At 41.4% G+C, this 19719-nt stretch overlaps 1 protein-coding gene across 3 annotated transcripts in view; it reads left to right on the top strand.

Annotated features, from left to right (window-relative positions):
- The window catches only part of LOC137324786 (uncharacterized), a 65900-nt gene that overhangs the window by 7914 nt on the left and 38267 nt on the right, over positions 1-19719 (top strand). For 2 of the 3 annotated variants that reach the window (XM_067989485.1, XM_067989486.1), the window contains exons 3-8: positions 76-242; positions 2087-2217; positions 6465-6631; positions 11657-11742; positions 16192-16272; positions 18005-18119. In XM_067989485.1, the coding sequence (XP_067845586.1) occupies positions 76-242; positions 2087-2217; positions 6465-6631; positions 11657-11742; positions 16192-16272; positions 18005-18119 (747 nt within the window). Of the gene's footprint in view, positions 1-75; positions 243-2086; positions 2218-6464; positions 6632-11656; positions 11743-16191; positions 16273-18004; positions 18120-19719 lie in introns of those variants that run through there. The other variant, XM_067989487.1, reaches the window with a different exon arrangement.

Below are 19719 nucleotides of genomic sequence, written 5' to 3'. Positions count from 1 at the left end.
GAGCTATGAAACTATTAATCAATGCAGTGCCAAAGTTAATTTCACATATTAAAAATTATTCTCTTAACATATTAGGTACAGCACCACTCCATATGACCACTGTAATTGTTCAACCATCTATCCCAAACCTTAAAATGAAAGTGACAGTTAATGAGATGAATGTCGGTAAACCAGTATACCTATCTGTGGGAAATACCAAAGTGGATGTGAACGTTACATCAGCAGATGGCGCTAAATCACAGGTACAATGCAATCAATTTACTCGTCTAAAATTTCCTATAATTAATTTTTTCTAGCAATTTAAAGGCATTTGGCTTCATCATCATCTTACAAAAAAAAACCTGAAGCAATACTTTTGTTCCTTCTAGAAGATCCTTCATGTTCAAAAGTCTTATGATTTTGGAACATTTACATTTTTATTTTCTCTACTTGGGTCATTTAAGCTCCCACACTACTACCTCATTCTAGTGGTTATGGTACTGGACTACTAACCCAGAAGCTATGAGTTCAAATGCCATCATGGCAAATTGTGAAATTGAATTCAATAAATTAGGTTATTTGTGGACTAGCACCAGAAGATGACCATGAAAGCAGCTGGATTATTGTAGAAACCCAACTGGTTCATTAATGCCCCTTTGGTCTACATGTGATTCCAGTCCCATAATATGTAGTTAACTCTTAATGCCCTCAGAGCAACTAAGGATGGGTAGTAAATACTGGCTTGCTAGTATTGCTCATATCTCAAGAAATTTTTTTTTCAAATTCTGAATCCTATCAGTGGCAGGGTGGGAGTACCTGGATGATGGATTTCAGACTGTGAACACTCGTAAAAGAAAGAAAGAAAGACTGACTTGTATTTATAGTATCATGGGATCTAGGCAGCTGGGGCCTCATTACTTCTAAAGGACAGGACCTCCAATAATGCAGTTAGATAATCTGCTCAACTGGAGTGGGATTTTAACTCACAACCTTCTGACTCAGTAGCAACAACATTGCAAACTAAGCCAAGCTGACACATAATGATAATTGTGTTTTTGTTTTGTTATTTTCATTGTTCTTCAATTCAGTCAGAGAGTACTCATTGGTTCTCCTGGCTTTATCAGTCTTGTCTCAGTGATAGCACTCTCAGCTCTGAGCCAAAAGATCACGGGTTTGAGCTCCTCTCCAAAGACTTGAGCACACAATCTAAGCTGACACTTCAGCGCAGTACTGAGGGAGTGCTGTACTGTAAGATGTGCTGACTTTTGGATGAGACATTAAATCGAGACTCCTCTCAGGTGGATGTAAACGATCCCATGGCACGATTCGAAGAAAAGCAGCAGAGTTCTCCCCATTGTCCTCAACCAACATCACTAAAACAGACTATCTGGTTATATATCTCATTGCTGTTTGTGGGACATTCCTGACCAGAAATTGGCTGTCATGTTTTTCTACATTACTGCAGTGACCACATTTCAAAAGTACTTCATTGGCTGTAACGCACTTTGTGACATCATGAGGTTGTGAAAAGTGCTATATAAATGCAATTTTTCTTTTTGATTTTCATCAATAATTAATGTCCCCTTTAGACTTCCTTACCTTATCCCCCCCAGATCTGGGTCCCACGCTCTGGAATTCTCTATGCTAAAGGCGCTATATAAATGCAAGTTGTTGTACAATGTTTCCCGCAATGGCAAGAGTACCACTATAGTAGAAATGAACCAGCGCTTTTGCCATTAGAAGCAGTGACAACTTCCTGGAATGGAATTTCAGAAGTGCCAATAGTGGCAAGTATAAACAAACAGTTTGTTCTGGTGTTAGGTCAGGTCTGGCATTTTGGGGACTGGCCAGTAGCCTATTGTACAGGCCAACAATGAGGATTTTGGCATTGCTGGTTTATAGTGACCTCCTCCAAAATCAACTTGCATTTTTATAGTGCCTTTAGCGTAGTAAAATGTCTCAAGACGCTTAAGTCAACAAAAGTCTGAGATCACACCGGCAAAGAATACACAAGCACAGGCCATTATACTGCTTGATAGAGTCAGCTTCTAAAGCCAGCCCAGCAAAGAGGCCTGTTAAAATAATAATTCTAAAACCATCCTGACAGGTATATCGGATCATAATCACCCGAGTGCAGCTTCCATGGTCTATCAATTTCACAGATCCCAAGGATGCTTCAGAATTCGAATGCCCAGTATCCCTTAAGGCTTTCTATCAGCCAGTCTCTATCAAAGGAAGGTAAGAAAGTTTTTTTTTAGAACTTATTGACTTTCATTTATTCTAAAAAGTAAATTATTGATATGCTTTTTTCTTCCCCTTTTTGGTCCCCTGTTCTACATTAAGGAAGGGCAGGATGGCCACCATCAATTTACTCCTATCTTCAATAATTTTAGCGAAAAGCTAACAAGAGTAAAACGTTTCGTTTTGCTAAAATTGTCTATTTTGGCTTTTTCTTGTGTAAACGGCTTGGTGACAATTTCTGCAAGTAGGTACATCTACAAACGGAAGCCTGTGCTTTTTAATTCTTTGCCGCACTGAATTAGTGCAACCAGGTCTAACAATTAATTCCAATCACAGTAAATTGCTTTCTGGAAGGCACGTAGGAAGCCTCCTATGTCTCCTGTCAATTTGGAATACAGAAAATATCATAATACTTGAACATTTTGTGCAGGTTAAACAACTGGTCAAATGTATTTACAATTAAAAATGACTCACAGAAGTAAAAAAAAACATTTTGAACAGCACAATACTTTGTATAAAATAACTAGAAATAGTCCAGAAATAGAGGCAAATCTACCCTTTTCAGAATGATGCTTTCAGCTTTTCTTACAGTTTTTGGAATAAAACCATTTTTTTTTGGATAAGACAGATGAGCCTCCTCTTATTCCTTGGTAAACATTTTCCAGTCCCAAAGTATATCTTCAGAATGAGATGTTACATGTGGAATATATTGAGCTTCCAAATACTCTCAGAGTCCGATGCATTCCAAACTTCTGTTTGACCTTCACCAAAATTAAAAACTAGCAACCAGACTTGTGGAATGTGTCCCTCTGGTCTCCTTTAAGTAAAATAATACTGAGAAACTACTGTTACAAGAGAAGGTTACGGAGGACCTAATAGAAATTTTCCAAATTATGAAAGGGTTGAAAGAGTAAATAGTGGATGATTATTTCCATTGGTTGGTGAATGAGATTAAACTCAGGATTAGTATTATAAGTATAAGGAGGACGTTGAGGAATTCTTTTCCACAAAGGGTTCTTAGGATATGGAATCCTTAACCACAATTCGGTATTGAATCGAATTAATTACAACACTTAAGAGGGAATTAGATAAACACTTAAAGAAGAAAAATATTTGAATGGGTTCAGGGAAAGTGGAGGGAAGTGGAAGTAGAGTGGACAGCTCTAGTGGGGGAGTTGGCACCAGCAAAGGTACAAAGGGTCTCTTCCTGTACCAGACATTTCTATGACTCTGCGTACCTTACAGTAGTGGCAACTGGTGATCTCTTTGACAGGTGAGACACAGCTATACATGCCTAACCAAGCCAATTTATTACCATGGCAATGGGCCCTGTGGAATCCCACCACCAACCTTATAAGCTGTGTAATATCTTTTTCTAACTGCATTGTTTAGCAGTTGTTTTCTTTTAAACTATTTACATCCAGGATTGGACTTAAAACAAAAAATGACTCAAACTTTGTAGGAAAAAGAAACAACTGGAATATCACCGGACTGCTTTGTAAAATTTTGCTGCGTGGGGTTTTCTAAAATACAATGACCAATAAATCCATCCTGGGAACTTTCCCACAGGACGTCCTCCCTTACATTGCCTTTTAGTCAGGAAATAAAAATCAGGCAGGCCAACAGTGTTTAATTTAATAGTGGGGCCTGGAACTTTCCAGAGGTACGTCCTCCCTCACATTGCCGCGATAAGTCTTCAAAAGAAAATCAAGTGGGCTGGAAGGGTTTGAAATGGGAAGTCATTGGTTAAAATTGAATTGAATTGAATTTTCATTTTAACAGAGAGGCTGGGAACTTTCCAGCGGGCTGCCCTCCCTCACATTTTTTTTTTATTCGTTCACGGGATGTGGGCGTCGCTGGCGAGGCCAGCATTTATTGCCCATCCCTAATTGCCCTCGAGAAGGTGGTGGTGAGCCGCCTTCTTGAACCGCTGCAGTCCGTGTGGTGACGGTTCTCCCACAGTGCCAGAGTAAGCTGGGAAAAGAAAATCGGGCAGCTAATTCACTGTCGCTCGCCAGTTCAAGTTAAATATATTTAAATGCCTGTGACTCTCCGATGGGACGTCAGTGCAGGATTCCAGGTGCCTCACCTGATGAGCCACTCCTGCCTTGTAGTACAATGCTTGCTTTAACTTTATGCTCATCTTTAAATTATGCAACTTCTTCTGCACCTCCAGCCAGCTCCTTCAAGCAGATGTGCCTCCTTTGCATATTTAGGAACTTCACCAATAATCTGCTTTGCACACTTGTCAATTGAATTGACAAACTTTATACCAGTTAAGTAGCGGAGAAGAGTTAAAGGATCATTATTGTGTTGTGATTAGGGGCTAGTTTTCGTCATTGCTAACAAAATCACATTTGAAAGTTGCACCTTCCTGGAATTTTGTCGGCAAGTTCACAGGATCGCAATATGGTAATGGATGAGGAAGGCGATTTGGCCCCTGTAAGTTCATCCCCCCTCCATAGCAGCATCCAATTGATTCCATGGGGGCAATTTTCAACAGCCGCCCACCCATTTCTCCCCTGCAAAAGGGGCACCGACAGTTGAAAATGACGGGGCTACCTTGGCTGATGCAATTTTCAGGCAGGCCTGTAAAGGGTGAATAGCATACCTGCCTCTTTTGGGTGGGGGCTGTTTAAATATGCAAATCAGGTTCCCACGCTGCTGTAGGACTCCAATTGCAATTTTAAGGTACAGTCCCCATCGCTTATGGTGGGCACGTTGGTGCTAACGTGGCTATACGCGTTGGATGGCTTATAAGAATCTTGTTGAATTTTGTGATTGTAGCTCTGCACCTTGTGTCAAGCAGCATAGTTACTGAAATCTGACTCACAATCTTGGATTACCCTATGAGATTCCCCTCTCGTCGAGACAATGATGATTAATCAATCAAAGTTGTATATCAATGGACAGCTTTGCACAAACTCTTACTGGAGTCCTACATTCCCGAACTGACACCACGGTCAAAAAAAGATTTGTGGAAGTGCTGGTGTTTTATTCATCAGGTAACTCCTAATTCACTAACCAGTGTATGAAGAGAATACTGCAAAGGTCCTAATTTGCATGTGTGGATGTCATTTGAGAGAGGGTCAGGCTCAGCTACGATACCACTGGTGAAATATCCTGCCAAGATTCACTATTTAAGTTCACCGACAAACAATGGCTGTTTAGGGTTAGATACCTAAGGGTACCTGTGGAGCCATACTGCATCAGAGAATCTGTACCTTCGGGAATGCAGGAAGGGAGCTTAGAAAAATTAACAGAAAAAGATGAAGATGCCGAATTTCGTCAGGAGTTCCTCTAGGTTTTCACCGTTACTCCAGTGGGAGACCAGCAGAACCCACTGGAAAATGGCAGGGACCCAGTTGCAATGGGTCTCTGATGTTTCAAGGATTTTTCAGGGGTCAGAACCTCTACCCCTTTCACAAAGCAAATGTCATCAGGGATGGAGCCTGAGGTAGAGACTCCCTATTTGGGAGTTCCCACATTCCCGGCTCATTCAGGACATGGCATTGTCTTGGAAGCTGATAGGCCCAGTGAGATCAGACCTACCCATCTCCAGATGGGTGGAAGTGGGTCCCAACGCAAGCAGCCTGGACACCTGAAGCATGGAAGATTTTTTTTTAAAGTTTCTTGATTGCCCCCCTTACACAGGGAGCTACTGGGACAAGGCTGGTGTCTTTGGAGGGGGGAGCAACATGTCCCCAATGGTGGGCAAGCACTGGAGTTTATAGCTAGATGGGGCAAGTGAACGCTGGAGGTGTATCCCCAGTGGAGTAGGGCAACCACTTTCCCTATGTGAATTAAATGCCCTCCCTCTGACTACACAAACTCCGATAGGGGTCAATGCTGGAGGGCACCAGCGAGTGCGTGCCCAGCATTCTATAACTGCTGGGATCACAGGCCACAGATTTTCAAGGCCAAAGAAAATCATAATTTAATAATGAAGTCTAGGATATGACTTTGGCAATGATTAGCCAGCTTACTTTCTGACCATACTATTAATTCTTCTGTACCACAGTTTGCAATTGTTGCACGCCGAGGAAGGTTTTTATTTGATGCCTCTAATGGAGTAACACCTCTGTGGTTAAGGTGCCACCTGGTGCAATAAAATCTGAGCTTTGACCCAGGTCATAGTGTCCTAATCAGCAATAATGGTGCTCTCACAATACCACTCGAGTGTTTCCGCAATAGATTATGATTGTACAGCCTTTTAATTGATATTAATGTTTCTTATTGTAAAGCAATCCTAAGCACATATTCTCCGAAAAGTGCATTAACTTCCTCACCCGAAAAACGAAAAGTGATCCTTTCGATGATACTCCCTTTGATGCAAATTGGAGTGTCCCAGAGTACGAACTGGACGGAAGAATGTCAGATGCTTCTGTTTACTGTTGCTACAAATATCGAGGTACTACCATCCTTACAGGAATATTTTCTATAATTTTTAAAGGTTCAAATAAAAATAGTGTTGAATATCTTAAAGGAAACTTCACACTCTTAGTAGTTTCTGTGCAATACAAAGAACATTCCTCTAATATCTAGCTTCTGGTATTGGTTCATTTTTGTTATTTATCTACACAGTAGAAAGAAATTTCAAATAATCTCTATAAAGATGCTGTTATACTTAGACCAAAATCTGTAGAATGCCATGCACAGCCAGCAGTCCCAAGTTATGCTGCTAACTGTTCATCATACTCTGCCCAGTGACAAAAGAGCTGTGTGCATGTAAGTCTGCACCCATATGCAAAGCTCCACTCACTGATTGCTTAAGGTTTAATGTTAGAAGAGTCCAGAGATGAGCACCAGCTTTCTCCTAACATTAAATGGGCCACCTAGGAACTTTTAAAACTTGGTTTTTGCACCAGAGTGCAATTATACTACAACTATTGTGAAGCCAGACCTCTTGGCTTTAGTGTGGTCAGGAAGCAGGTTTCTGACCAGATTCCTGAGCTAGAGTATTGCCTTATCATCGATGTGCGTCTGAAACCACTTCCCATCCACATAGAAGTGGTAGTGTGACTGCAACACAAAGCAGTATATAATTGCTCTCAGTAAGTGAAAAACATCTGTTTTGAACCTTGTTTCTCCCATGTAAATGAGATTATTAAAAATGAGCTTGTGCTGGGAGATAAGCTTTAGAGAAGTGGGAATTGTCCATTGAAGCTGAAATGTCCTTTTAAGAGATGGTGCATACGCGATATCTAAAACTGAAAAACTGAAAATTCTAAAGACTTACAAAAAAGAGACGGTAATATTCTTGGTAACACTTGTCTAGAGAAAATAATGCCAATGGAAATAAAAATTATACTTCTAGAATGCTTGATGACACAGTAACATAGTGATTTTCCTAGGCAGTTACAAATAGAATATGTACTAGCCATCAGAAAACTATTATAAATATCTTTGGTCACGAACTGATCATAGATCACTTGCAGTTTAGTTTTACTTGCGGAGGTACTTTTCTTCTTTCAGTGCTCTGGCTAGGGCATATCTTTTGTCACTGTGTTGACAAGTATGTGTCATGTGCTTTTATTTTATGACAACACTTGTTCTTAATTAATCTTCCTGATGGCATTGTATGTACTTACAATCAAACACTAATAAAAATGTAATCTAAAGAGAAAGTTGATTGTAGCAGCATTATGTCACTCCCTGTGCCTTGCCAACTCCCTGCTTTTGAAAGTCTTCTCAAAACACTTGTCTTTGATTATGCCTCTGTGCCCTGCCCAGCTTTTTCCTCCTGCTCAGCATCCACTGCCTTTCCCTTGGCTGATAAAATACTTTGGGACATCTGCGGATTGTACCCAAGTGATAAATTCATCTATTTATTGCATTACAAACTTTTATTTCCATTTCCTCCTTGATGATGGTGGCTAGGATATACATTCGGTGAGGATTCCCGTTCCCCCTCCCCCTCCCTCTCCCTCCCCCCCAACTTGATATCGGCAGAATGTGTCTACTTCTGTTGTGAATAAATACTTGGGGGAGATTTTCACTGGTGACGTTGGGTGGAAACAGGGCAGTAGCGTCCCTAAAATGGTGTCACCCGCAACCCGCTAACCAGATGGTAATGAGAGCCCAGACCTCAAAATGCATTGGGCCATCCAGCGACACTATTGGGCGACCAGTCGATGTGCTCCGCCAGTCAGCCGCCTGATAGTTAAAATCTACCTCCTTGTTTTCTCAGATTTATGAAGGAGCCCCTGCAACTAAGGGTTATTTAACAAAGATAGGAAATTAAGAACATGGAGGGTTAAAGGTATTATCAACTTCACGGCCTGGGCAGTAATGTGGTGGAGCAGGTCACCGGCCCATTATAGAACTCATCCGATTTTGATCACGTTGATTTCAATGGGATGGAAATTGGACAAGTTCAGTAACAGTGGGCGATCCACTCTGCCACATACTGCCCAGGTGGTGAAGTTGAAAATTGCCCCCTTTTACTGGAAAGTTTCTGCCCCTTTTAAACTTAAGGAACTCCATTTGGGTAAAGTGATGCCATTGCTTCATATATCATTATTTTATTCAGGCAGTCAGAATGAGGCTAAGGTGCAGCACTTACGGTCTGAAAACATAAACTGTAATAAAGGAAATAAGACATAACCATATTTTACCTCAAGGACAGTAGACTCTAGCCCCGATTATAATCTAACCCGCCCTGCGGTAATGGGACGGGTTCGAGTTCGGGTCGGATGCCCATTTTACACCCCTTCTGATTTTACTCTCCATTGTAGTAATTGTGACCCAAACTATCAGAACAAAGCTCATTCCCCTTATTATCTGTGAGTGCTGAACCTTCTACTGAGCAACTAAAGAAAACATCAGCATATGTATCCACAGGCTCAAATGGGATTAATTCCACACTAAACTTAATACTATGTGAGATTTTTTTCTAGCCTTGCACATATATATTTATCAGTAACAGATAAATGGAAGCAAGCTCATTTTGCTACGTTGTAAAAATCAGTAATAAATGAAACAATAATCAATGCTCAGTTTCAGATCTTCCTATGGTATTATATTGCAGCATGCAAGCCTTTTCAGCAATATTTTATCTTTTCCTAATTTATTGTGAGGAAGATTGCAATGCTCGACAAATAAATTTGCAGATAAATGGTGTCTAAGTATGGGTAGGAGTAAACTAATCAGTCTTGGTTTGATTAATTATAATTATTTAGCAGGTGGCCTCCAAAGATATACAACAGAGTCAGTATTCCAATAAATTTCTTCCTGTCTGACTAACTCACGTTTGTTCTGATGAACAGCTGAGCCTCTAGGATCTATCCTAGGCCTTTTTAAAAAATTTATTTTATGCCAATGGCTTATTCAATTATGTAAAATCCTGAGATACTCATACATATGCAGTTGATAATGAAGCAGTCCGTGCACGCATGCAGCAAGACCTGGACAACATCCAGGCTTGGGCTGATAAGTGGCAAGTAACATTCGCGCCAGACAAGTGCCAGGCAATGACCCTCTCCAATAAGAGAGAGTCTGACCACCTCCCCTTGACATTCAACGGCATTACCATCACCAAATCCCCCACCATCAACATCCTGGGGGTTACCATTGACCAGAAACTTAACTGGACCAGCTACTGTGGCTACAAGAGCAGGTCAGAGGCTGGGTATTCTGCGGCGAGTGACTCACTTCCTGACTCCCCAAAGCCTTTCCACCATCTACAAGGCATAAGTCAGGAGTGTGATGGAATATCTCCACTTGCCTGGATGAGTGCAGCTCCAACAACACTCAAGAAGCTCAACACCATCCAGGACGAAGAAGCCCGCTTGATTGGCACCCCATCCACCACCCTAAACATTTGCTCCCTTCACCACCGGCGCACCGTGGCTGCAGTGTGTACCATCTACAGGATGCACTGCAGCAACTCGCCACGGTTTCTTCGACAGCACCTCCCAAACCCGCGACCTCTACCACCTAGAAGGACAAGGGCAGCAGGCACAAGGGAACAACACCACCTGCACGTTCCCCACCAAGTCACACACATCCCGACTTGAAAATATATCGCCGTTCCTTCATCGTCGCTGGGTCAAAATCCTGGAACTCCCTACCTAACTGCACTGTGGGAGAACCTTCATCACACGGACTGCAGAGAACCTTCACCACACGGACTGCAGCGGTTCAAGAAGGCGGCTCACCACCACCTTCTCAAGGGTAATTAGGTATGGGCAATAATTGCCAGCGATGCCCACATCCCATGAACAAATAAAATAAAATTGAAACTTGTTAAGCAGAAAAAATCATAATGTGAAGCATGACTTGAATCTTAGATTAATACCAATAGGCTGTTTAAATAAACTTCAGTAAGGTCACCAAGACACAACCTAAATGTCTTTGATATATTCATAGATGAGTACTTTTATCAGTGCAATTGTAGTCATTATGTTTCCAAATTACAATCAGGTTCTGAAAGATACCCTAAATAATTGGTAGAGTGGCCTTTTATCTGTTCCAATGTCCTAATGTTTAAACTCAAGATATTTAAGACAATCAACATTAACAGCATGTATTAATTTTATATAATAGCTTTATTGCCATTGTGATTGATTGCAATTTATGAATTGAGTGTTGTAAATAAACTTCCATTTGCTGAAAGGAACCAAATATTTATTCTAACTGGGTAGAAGCAAAGAAGTAACACTTCAAATAAGCTAAGCCTAGAAACCATTTAGTTTTAAAGTATTTAACATAGATTTTTTGTGTCCTACAAATTTCCTTCCAATTTTCTTTCCTTACTGTTCTGAAGGCATATTGTTTTATCGGCAGCTACCCTTCAGTACCTCATTTCTTCATATCTGGGCTTGGACAGCTTTTTTAAATAAAACAAACCCATCAGTGAGAGAAAAAGGGACAATATAATGACTTCAACGGTGGTTTAGATTCCCTTTAAAAAAGTAATAAATTAGATTATTTGACCACATTGACCTTTAGACCTTTAGATTTTTCACACTTTTTTGGTTAAGTTAGTTCGCATTTTCTCCCATCCCATTTTCCTGGTTTCCTATTGCCAGATACCATTCCCTGGAATGTGGGCAGGAAGGAGATTCTGCTAAATCCACTCTGGTACTCGGTACCAGGAAGTACATAAGAGTGACACAGGATGACTGAATTTTTCCCTCCCTTCTTGAGGGGAAACACGTCTTGTCCATTCTGTGCTTCTCCCAATAGCAAGGCCAGGATGGAGAGCTCAACATATTTAGAATCATTGGGGGCGAACCTGCATTCCACTACTCCAGGACACAGAACACTGGAGCTTGAAAGAAAAGATTTGCATTCTTATTGTTAATTGAATCTTGCTGCTAAAGTGCTGGTTTACTTTGTGCACAAAAAAAGTTGCCATTGTTCTCAGATATTCAAAACCCTTAAAGGTCCCCAGTCATATCCTGTAGTCACTGTTTTACTCCTGTTTGTTAAGGTTGTACAAGCGTGATGCAGCTGTCAGACCTTGGATCCCATACAAAGGTGTGTCCAAACCAACCACCAGCTGAACTGGATTCTAAGGTCAGTTACTTGGGGAAACTAAACAAGCTTCTAAATTTCTTAGAGCTCCCAATGAGAAGCATTGATTCTGAAATATGGTTTTAGTTGAAACCCCACCAGTTTGGCAGGAGTTTATAGAGAAGCTGAATAATTATGCTACCTCTACAAATATAGATAACAGTAGCAAATAATAAGTTATGTAGTGGAGGTACAAGAAGTCACCTCGGCTGCTTTGTATTGGGAATAAAAGTAAAATAAAATCATTGCTATGTTAAACTTATGTCAGTGTTATGAATATGACATTTAAAAAAAACTTTTTCCCTGATGAACAATCTTTGTACAATTTTTTTTCATGAAGTTGTCTACTCCCACGCCCCACCCCCAACAATTGGCTACTATGCGGTTCATACTAATTTCGGTCCTAAATTTCCACCAGTCTAATGATGATCTGATATTATCTGAGTGTGTGATACCATTTCAAATAGATGCATGGTGGCTATGACTGCCATCATTGGACAAATCTTAGATGCAGGATTTACACTTGTTACATATTTGGATCTTTTCCAACCTTCTCACCCTAAATTATTTCAGCTCTCGTATCATAAATGACTCTCTAGGGCATGTCTAAACTCCCCATACTTTTATGTCTGTCCTTGCCTTTTGCACTGTCTCCTTCCCTTTTAAAACTGTCGTCATCGACCCCTTTTCAAACAAAGCTCCCTTGCTAACTACTGTCCCATCTCCAACTTCTTTTTCCTCTTCAAGGTCCTTGAGCACGTTATACTTCCCAGATCTGTGATCATCTTTCATGAAACTACCTGCTTAAATTCCTTCAATCGGGTTTCCGCTCCTCGTACAACACAAAGCAATCTTAATCACAAACAACATTCTCCATAACTGGGACATTATCCTTTCTTGTCCTCCTTGACCGCTCTGCAGCCTTTGGCTTTGTTCAGTTCCACTCTTACCTACCCAATCAAAGTTAGAGCATCTCTGGTAATGACTTTTTTCTTTACCACTGCACCATTGCCTTCAGAATCCCCCCCCCAAGGAATCATCCTTGGCCCCCTTCATCCTGCTTTGCATGCTGCCACTTGGGTGGGACTCTCCTCTGTGATCCCACCTGAAATCGGGTAGGATTAGATTAGAGAATGTTGGAAAATGCGGGCAGTGAAGCTACCCTGCTGCAGCACCTCTGCCTTTGCACTGGCCGCTCCTTCTTGATGGTGGGAATCCCACCAGGAGCCAGCCATGCATATGTCGGTAGATACAGATGGGCGGGCGGAATTCCACTCCACCAGAACTCCAGCCCAAAGAGGAGAATCCCCACTTGTGTATTATGACTGGATTTAAAGAGGCAAGCACTAAACCAAAACTAAATAAAAATACCTAATTTTTGCCACATCCCTTTTGAACCATATATTTGTGGAGACAACTCATTCCAAAACATAAACATGTTCAAAAGTGGAAAACAACGTCTGTCACATGGAGAGCATGCCATGGCTAAGTGTCATTAATATATTTTCTTATTGCACTTATTCTCTTTTTCCTGTCTTTTTCTCTCAGTTTCTAAATTTCCTCCAATTAAATATTGGGACAAGCGAAGCCATTGTCTTCGACCCCCGCCACAAACTCTGTTCCCTAGCCACTGTTTCCATCCCCCTCCCTGGCCATTGTCTGAGGCTGAACCAGTCTGTTCACAACCCCGGCGTCCTGTTTGACCCCGAGCTGAGATTCCGGCCCCATGTGCTGGCCATCACCAAGATCACCTACCTCCACCTCCGCAATATCACCCCTGCCTCAGCCCATCTGCTGCTGAAACCTTCATCCATGCTTTTGTTACCTCCAGACTCAACTGTTCCAATGCTCCCCCGGCTGGCCTCCCACCTTCCACACTCCACAAACTTCAAATTTACTTCAAATACTCTGCCCCCCCCCACCGATTCCCATTCAGCCATCACCCCTGTGCTCGCTGACTGACATTGCCTCCCAGTTTAGCAATGCCTCAAATTTAAAATTCTCCTCCTGGTGTTCAAAACTTTCCATGGCGTCTCCCCACCCTATCTCTGTAACCTTCTCCAGCCTACAACCCTCGAGAATTCTGGCCTCTTGTGCATCCCAGAATTATTTCGGCCCTGCATTGGCGGCCGTGCCTTCAGCTGCCTAGGCCCTCAGTTCTGGAATTCCTTCCATAAATCTCTCCGCCTCTCCACCTCTCCTCCTTTAAGGCGCTCCTTAAAACCTACCTCTTGGACCAAGCTTTTGGTCACCTGTCCTAATATGTGGCTTGGTGTCAAATTTTGTCTGATAATCGCTTCTGTGAAGCACCTTGGGACGTTTTGCTACGTTAAAGGCACTATATAAATGCAAGTTGTTGTTGTTGTTTTAGTGATGAGCCCCGGGGTCAATGCTGGGTCCACTTTTATTCTGCATATAGATGATTTGGACTTAAGCATAAGAAGAAGATTATGAGAATTTGCTGACGACACAAAAGTAGGGAAACAGTGAGAAGGACTTCAAGAAGACAGACAGATTAGCAGAATGGGTAGGCAAATGCAACTTCATGCATAGAAGTATGAAGTCGTACATTTTGAGAGGAAAAACAATGGAAGTACACATTCAAAGGAAAGACATTGAAGAAACGGAGAGATCTAGGGACTCAAATATATTGGGCCGGATTTTGCTGTAAAATTAACGGTGAGGCTAACACTGGCGGCCGCACATGCGCTGTTAAACGTGGAAATCCAAAAGTTGCTGTCCAAAATGCCCTGCTCCTCCAAAAGCTGTGCAAAAACAGTATCTCGCCATCTGTCCCTGTTCAAATGCATTGAACGGCGTGAAGTTCCTGTCCTTACCTCAGATATGGACTAAACTCGCCAAAAAAAGCTAGGGCTTGTCCATTCCAGTCTCAGTACCTTTTTAACAGATAATTACTGCCACACAACCTCTCTGGCACTGAAAATTAACTTTTACAAGCGTGGCGTCTCATTGCTTCAGCTTTTAATTATTGTTGGACATTTTTTAAAAATTAAATTAAAAAAAACTTTTTCTTTCTGTGTCTTTTATCTCTGTCTGTCAATCCAATCTTTCTTTCCCTCTCTTTATTTCTCTTTTTGTACCTGATTTGACATTGAATTCACCATTCTAAGTTACACTTCCTGGTTCAGTCTCTGCGCTGCTCATTGACGATTCTTCAATCTGATTGGTTAAGGAGATACACAGTTGCTTGCCCTGTTCACACAGGTCCCAGATGCCCTTTAGAGGGTTCCACACCATTTGGTTGTCCCGTAGAAAGCCTATGGGCAAGTGCAAGTCTAACAAACAGCTGGCGCCATTCGTTCACCACTCACAGCAAAATCTGTCCCATGGTTTCTTGAAAGTGTGAATGCAGGTGGTTAAAACCACAAAAAAAAGGCCAATAACGGTTTGGGTTGTATAAATAAAGCATAGTGCAACAGTAGGTTTAAAATGATAAATTTGTGCACGGTAATGGTTAGGCAATGGGAGGCAGTCTAGGGTGCCCCATTACAGAAAGGACATTAAAGTCATATAAAGCATGCAGTATAGATTCAGAATGACACCAGGGATAAGAAACTATTGTTTTATGGAGAGACTTGAGATACTGGCACTATTTCAACTGGAGCAGAGAAGGCTAAAAGAAAATTTAATTGAGATTTTTAAAATGATGAAGGGTTTTGATAGAATGAGTCAGGAAAGACAATCTTATGGTTCGTAGGTTTAAAATGATCACTTAAGAGAGTATGGTGTGAGTTTAGGAGAAATGTCTTTATGCAAAGAGTTGTTAAAGCATATGTTTTGCCACAGGGAGTAGTTGAGGCAGGGACTATTGCATCTTTTAAGAGTAAGAGTAGATAAATATTTATAACCGAGGGAGATGGCTGTGGGGACAGAGCAGAGCAGTGGGTTTAGTTTTGGATTGATGTAGCGAAGAGCTGGTGCAGACACCTGGGCCAAATAGTTCTCTTCTGTGCTGCCTATGTCTATTTAAGACCGGATATGACAATCATCTGCAAGGATGATTAGAACCAAGTAGATTGATTGATGCAAGATATGTTGATTACTTTGAATGGGAACAGTTTTTATGGGCATACTGTAAGTTGAGGTGAGGTGAGTTGGAAGAAGCTGTTCATACAACATCAACGAGTTGCATTTACATCTTGCAGTGTTATATTATAGCAATATTTTTACTCAACATATATGTCAGACACATTAATATCTTGTCAAGCTAAGTTTATATAGAGTGTTTGCTTGAGCTTTTTGCATTTTAGAGATGTCTGCGGAAAATACATAGGCATGTGTTATGTAAACACATAAATGGAGATAAAAGAATAGTGTTTATGTTATGCAATTCAATTCAGTCTAAAATTTCAACTTAGGACTTCCTCCTAGCTAGCGATTCCCAATAGACTTTCATAATCTTTTATAGCCTTTATCTTTGATTTGTTTTAGGATGTCACAGGGACTTCATGGTATCAAACAGAGTTTGGTCTCACAAACAAAATGAAATCTCAATTCAATCATACTATCGAGGTAAACAGCAAGTGCACACTACACTTTTCTTGCAATATTTTTAAAAATACTTTAGGATGGATTATGTAAAGAATGCAGCAAATAAAAACTTCTGTGATAAAGTGTTGCAAAATTACTATTGGAAATAATAGCAGCCAAATGCTTAATATGTTTGGATAACATTCCCCTGTCAGACTTGATGTTATGATGACATTCCTTGGTGCCCTTGCTGTGCTATAATTTTGCCAAGAAAGTCCACCCTAACAATGTAAATTTGATGTAAAAATTATGGTATGCTGCCATGATATTGTACTGTACTTCAGCTGTACCACCTGGACTGAAAGCTCCTCAAGCTCATGATGTGGCAGTGAAGTAACATTGTGTTAGCCACAGTCTAAGAGCTGCAGCTGGCACAGTGTCATAACGTTCATGGCGATTGCAAACACCCATCTAGCAGTATGAGTCTAGCCCCTTGGGCTGGTAAACTTGTACCAGAAGGGATATATATTACATGTTTGCAGCCAGCTACAAGGGCTGAACACATACAGCAAGAACACCGAATTGCAATGCAGCTTATATAACCTGTCTGGCACAAGTGAGGCAGTGTTACATACGAACATATGAATTAAGAGCAGGAGTAGGCCATTTGGCCCCTCGAGCCTGCTGTGCCGTTTGATAAGATCATGGCTGATCTGATTGTGACCTCAACCCTAGTTTCCCATCTACCTACTATAACCGTTGACTCCCTTGTTAATCAGGAATCTATCTAACTCAGCCTTAAAAATATTCAATGACCCTGCCTCCACTGCCCTCTGGGGAAGGGAGTTCCACAGACTTATGACCCTCTGAGAGAAAAAATTTCTCCTCATCTCCATCTTAAATGGGAGACCCCTTATTTTTAAACTGTGGCCTCTAGTTCTAGTCTTTCCCACAAGGGGAAATATCCTCCATCTATGTACTGTGCTTGCTCACACCAACCCACTCATTGAACTACCAAGCCCACTCTGCATTATATGGCAATGAAACCCATACAGCAAAGTGCTGAATCCTTTGATTCTCACTTGATGCGACCCTCCCATTAGGGTTCTGAAGACATTTAAAATCCTTTATCAGAAAGTGAGCTTTGCTGTCATGGGTTACATCATCTAAAACCCTCAACTATCTTGTTGCTTTATTTTTAGACAAATATTATGCTCATTGAGATGAGGGATGAAAGTGCTGGGGAATGGGGCACAGTTCCACCTGTGTCACCGAGTGACAGCGCTGAGCACTCAGCTGCAGAGTAAACCATTCTACTCCGCTCAGCAATGCGCCAATCACTTAGAAGTTGGAACAACCCAAACGCTTAGTTCACTCAGGAGACCTGAGATTTATTCATTTTTTTATTATAATTTTCTAACAATAATGTGTTTGTTTGTAATTGTGGACAGAAAACATTTTTGGGATTTATTGAATATGGCAATTAGCTAATAGATGAACCCAACATCATGCACTGTTAGTCAGGTTGCTGATTGGATAAACATTGTATTCCCATAGGTATCTCTAATGTAAATGATCCCATTGTGTCTGATCGCACTATCCATGTGAAGTATTCAAAGCAATTTAAGAATTTATTTTCACTGTGACTCAATGAGCATGTGTGTTTAACATTTATAAAGCACTGAAGTGAATGTTCAGTGGGAATTTGTGTAATTGTACTGTGTTTATAAGACCACCATAACCTTTGTATCTGTTTTCCTGTGCTGTGTAATAGGTGCGTAACTGGGAAAAGAAGCTTCGCGAACGTGCAGATGATGGCAGCGTTGAGAAACTCTGCAGCAGTGCTACTCAACAAATTCAAACTTACAGAGAACTGCTTTTGAAATCAGGCATGTTTTGTGATAGTGGGTTTTATTTCCCATGAACTTTATCTCCCCTTTGAAGGTATAATTGCCTGTAACAATTTGTCAAAATAAGATTTTTTTTTTGAAGAATAAATCTTTTAAGTAAATAGTATTAAATGCCAAGTTTTCCAGTGCCATCTTTTCCAGTATAGATGGAATAATGGAATTGTGGCTGCACATTCCCCATGATTGCAGTGCGATCCAATTTCCCAGGGAGACTGTGAGACCGGTACAGATATGCTATGCTCATTATCACATTAGTCTCTGGACCTGACTACAAGACAGAATAAAGGAATCGGCTAGGTTGGGAGAAACCATCCTAACCATGTTCCAACCAACTTAATCAAAAATAAATAAAACCTTTAAAACAAGAATGAAAGGAAGTAAATATTTGTTTTAGAAAAAAATGAATACTTTTAAAATTTTTATTTGTTTTTGGAATGTGGGTAACACAGGCAAGGCAGTATTTATTGACCATTCCGAGTTTTCCTGAGGACATTGGGAATCAACCACATAGTTTGGGACCAGAGTTATTGGTAGCCCGAATCAGGTAGGGACAGCAGGTCCCCTTCCCTGAAGGACACTAGTGAACCAGTTGGGTTCTTACAACAATTCAGGAGCTTTCATGGTTATTTTCCTGGTGCCAACCCAAAATTACCAGATTTATTGAATTTAATTTCGCAACTTGACATGGTGGGATTTGAACTCATGGAGGTAGAATAGTGTAAAACGGGCGATAGCAAATCAGCATTTTGCATCTCTCCCGATTTTTATTTCCATGCTATCACCCATTTTACACTATCGCAAATCCAAGATATACCCCTTGAGCTTTAGGGAAGAGAAATTGATCCTCGTTGCTCCCGTTTTCTGGGCGGCAAAAGGGAGCAAAAAAAAACAATATTGGGGCATAATTTCCCGCGCCCAATCTGCGACTATTGCTAAAGGCGGCTTTCCAGGCATGCCTGATGGCCATCTGAAACAGGCGTTAGGCCCCTTGAATATGTTAATGAGGGGCCTAAAGCCTGTTTAAAGACCTTTCTGGGGAACCCTTCGGTGCTTAGCGGAGCAGGCATTGGGCCTGCTCTACTCAGTTGTTCAGTTCCTAATGCGACCTAGCCAACGGTCCTTAAACAGACCACTGGAGGCCACCACCAAAAAGGTAAGTATATATTTTTTTAAACTTACTTTAATGTAGAGCCGGGGAAGCAGGAGTGCTCTTCCCAGCTCCACAGCACTACTGAGGGCCCCTGCCAGCTTGCGTTTATCCCCCCACCCCCACCCCTCCCGATCTTCCACCCTCCCAGGACCTACCTGAGGGCTGCTGCCTTTTAGGCAGCCAGCTCAAATTGGTCCTCCTCAAACCTGCAAGCTGCCCCTGGACACTCGATTGGCATCCGCATCTTGCTGGTAATATGCTGATGAGGCCCAAGGTCCAATTTGGGATCTCTGGCTTCTGGCACACGCTCGGAGCGCTGGCCCTGGCCAATTTCTATCCCTAGGATTGCTAATCTAGCACCATGATCCAGTAGCCTACCATACCCATTTTTAAAGCACATCAAATGTTTTAAGAGTGTACTATTGTCCA

The sequence above is a fragment of the Heptranchias perlo genome, chromosome 8 (genome assembly GCF_035084215.1).
Source record: "Heptranchias perlo isolate sHepPer1 chromosome 8, sHepPer1.hap1, whole genome shotgun sequence".
NCBI classification, from domain to species: Eukaryota; Metazoa; Chordata; class Chondrichthyes; order Hexanchiformes; family Hexanchidae; genus Heptranchias; species Heptranchias perlo.
Note: the sequence above shows the minus strand (reverse complement) of the source record. Positions and strands in the feature narration are given on the sequence as shown.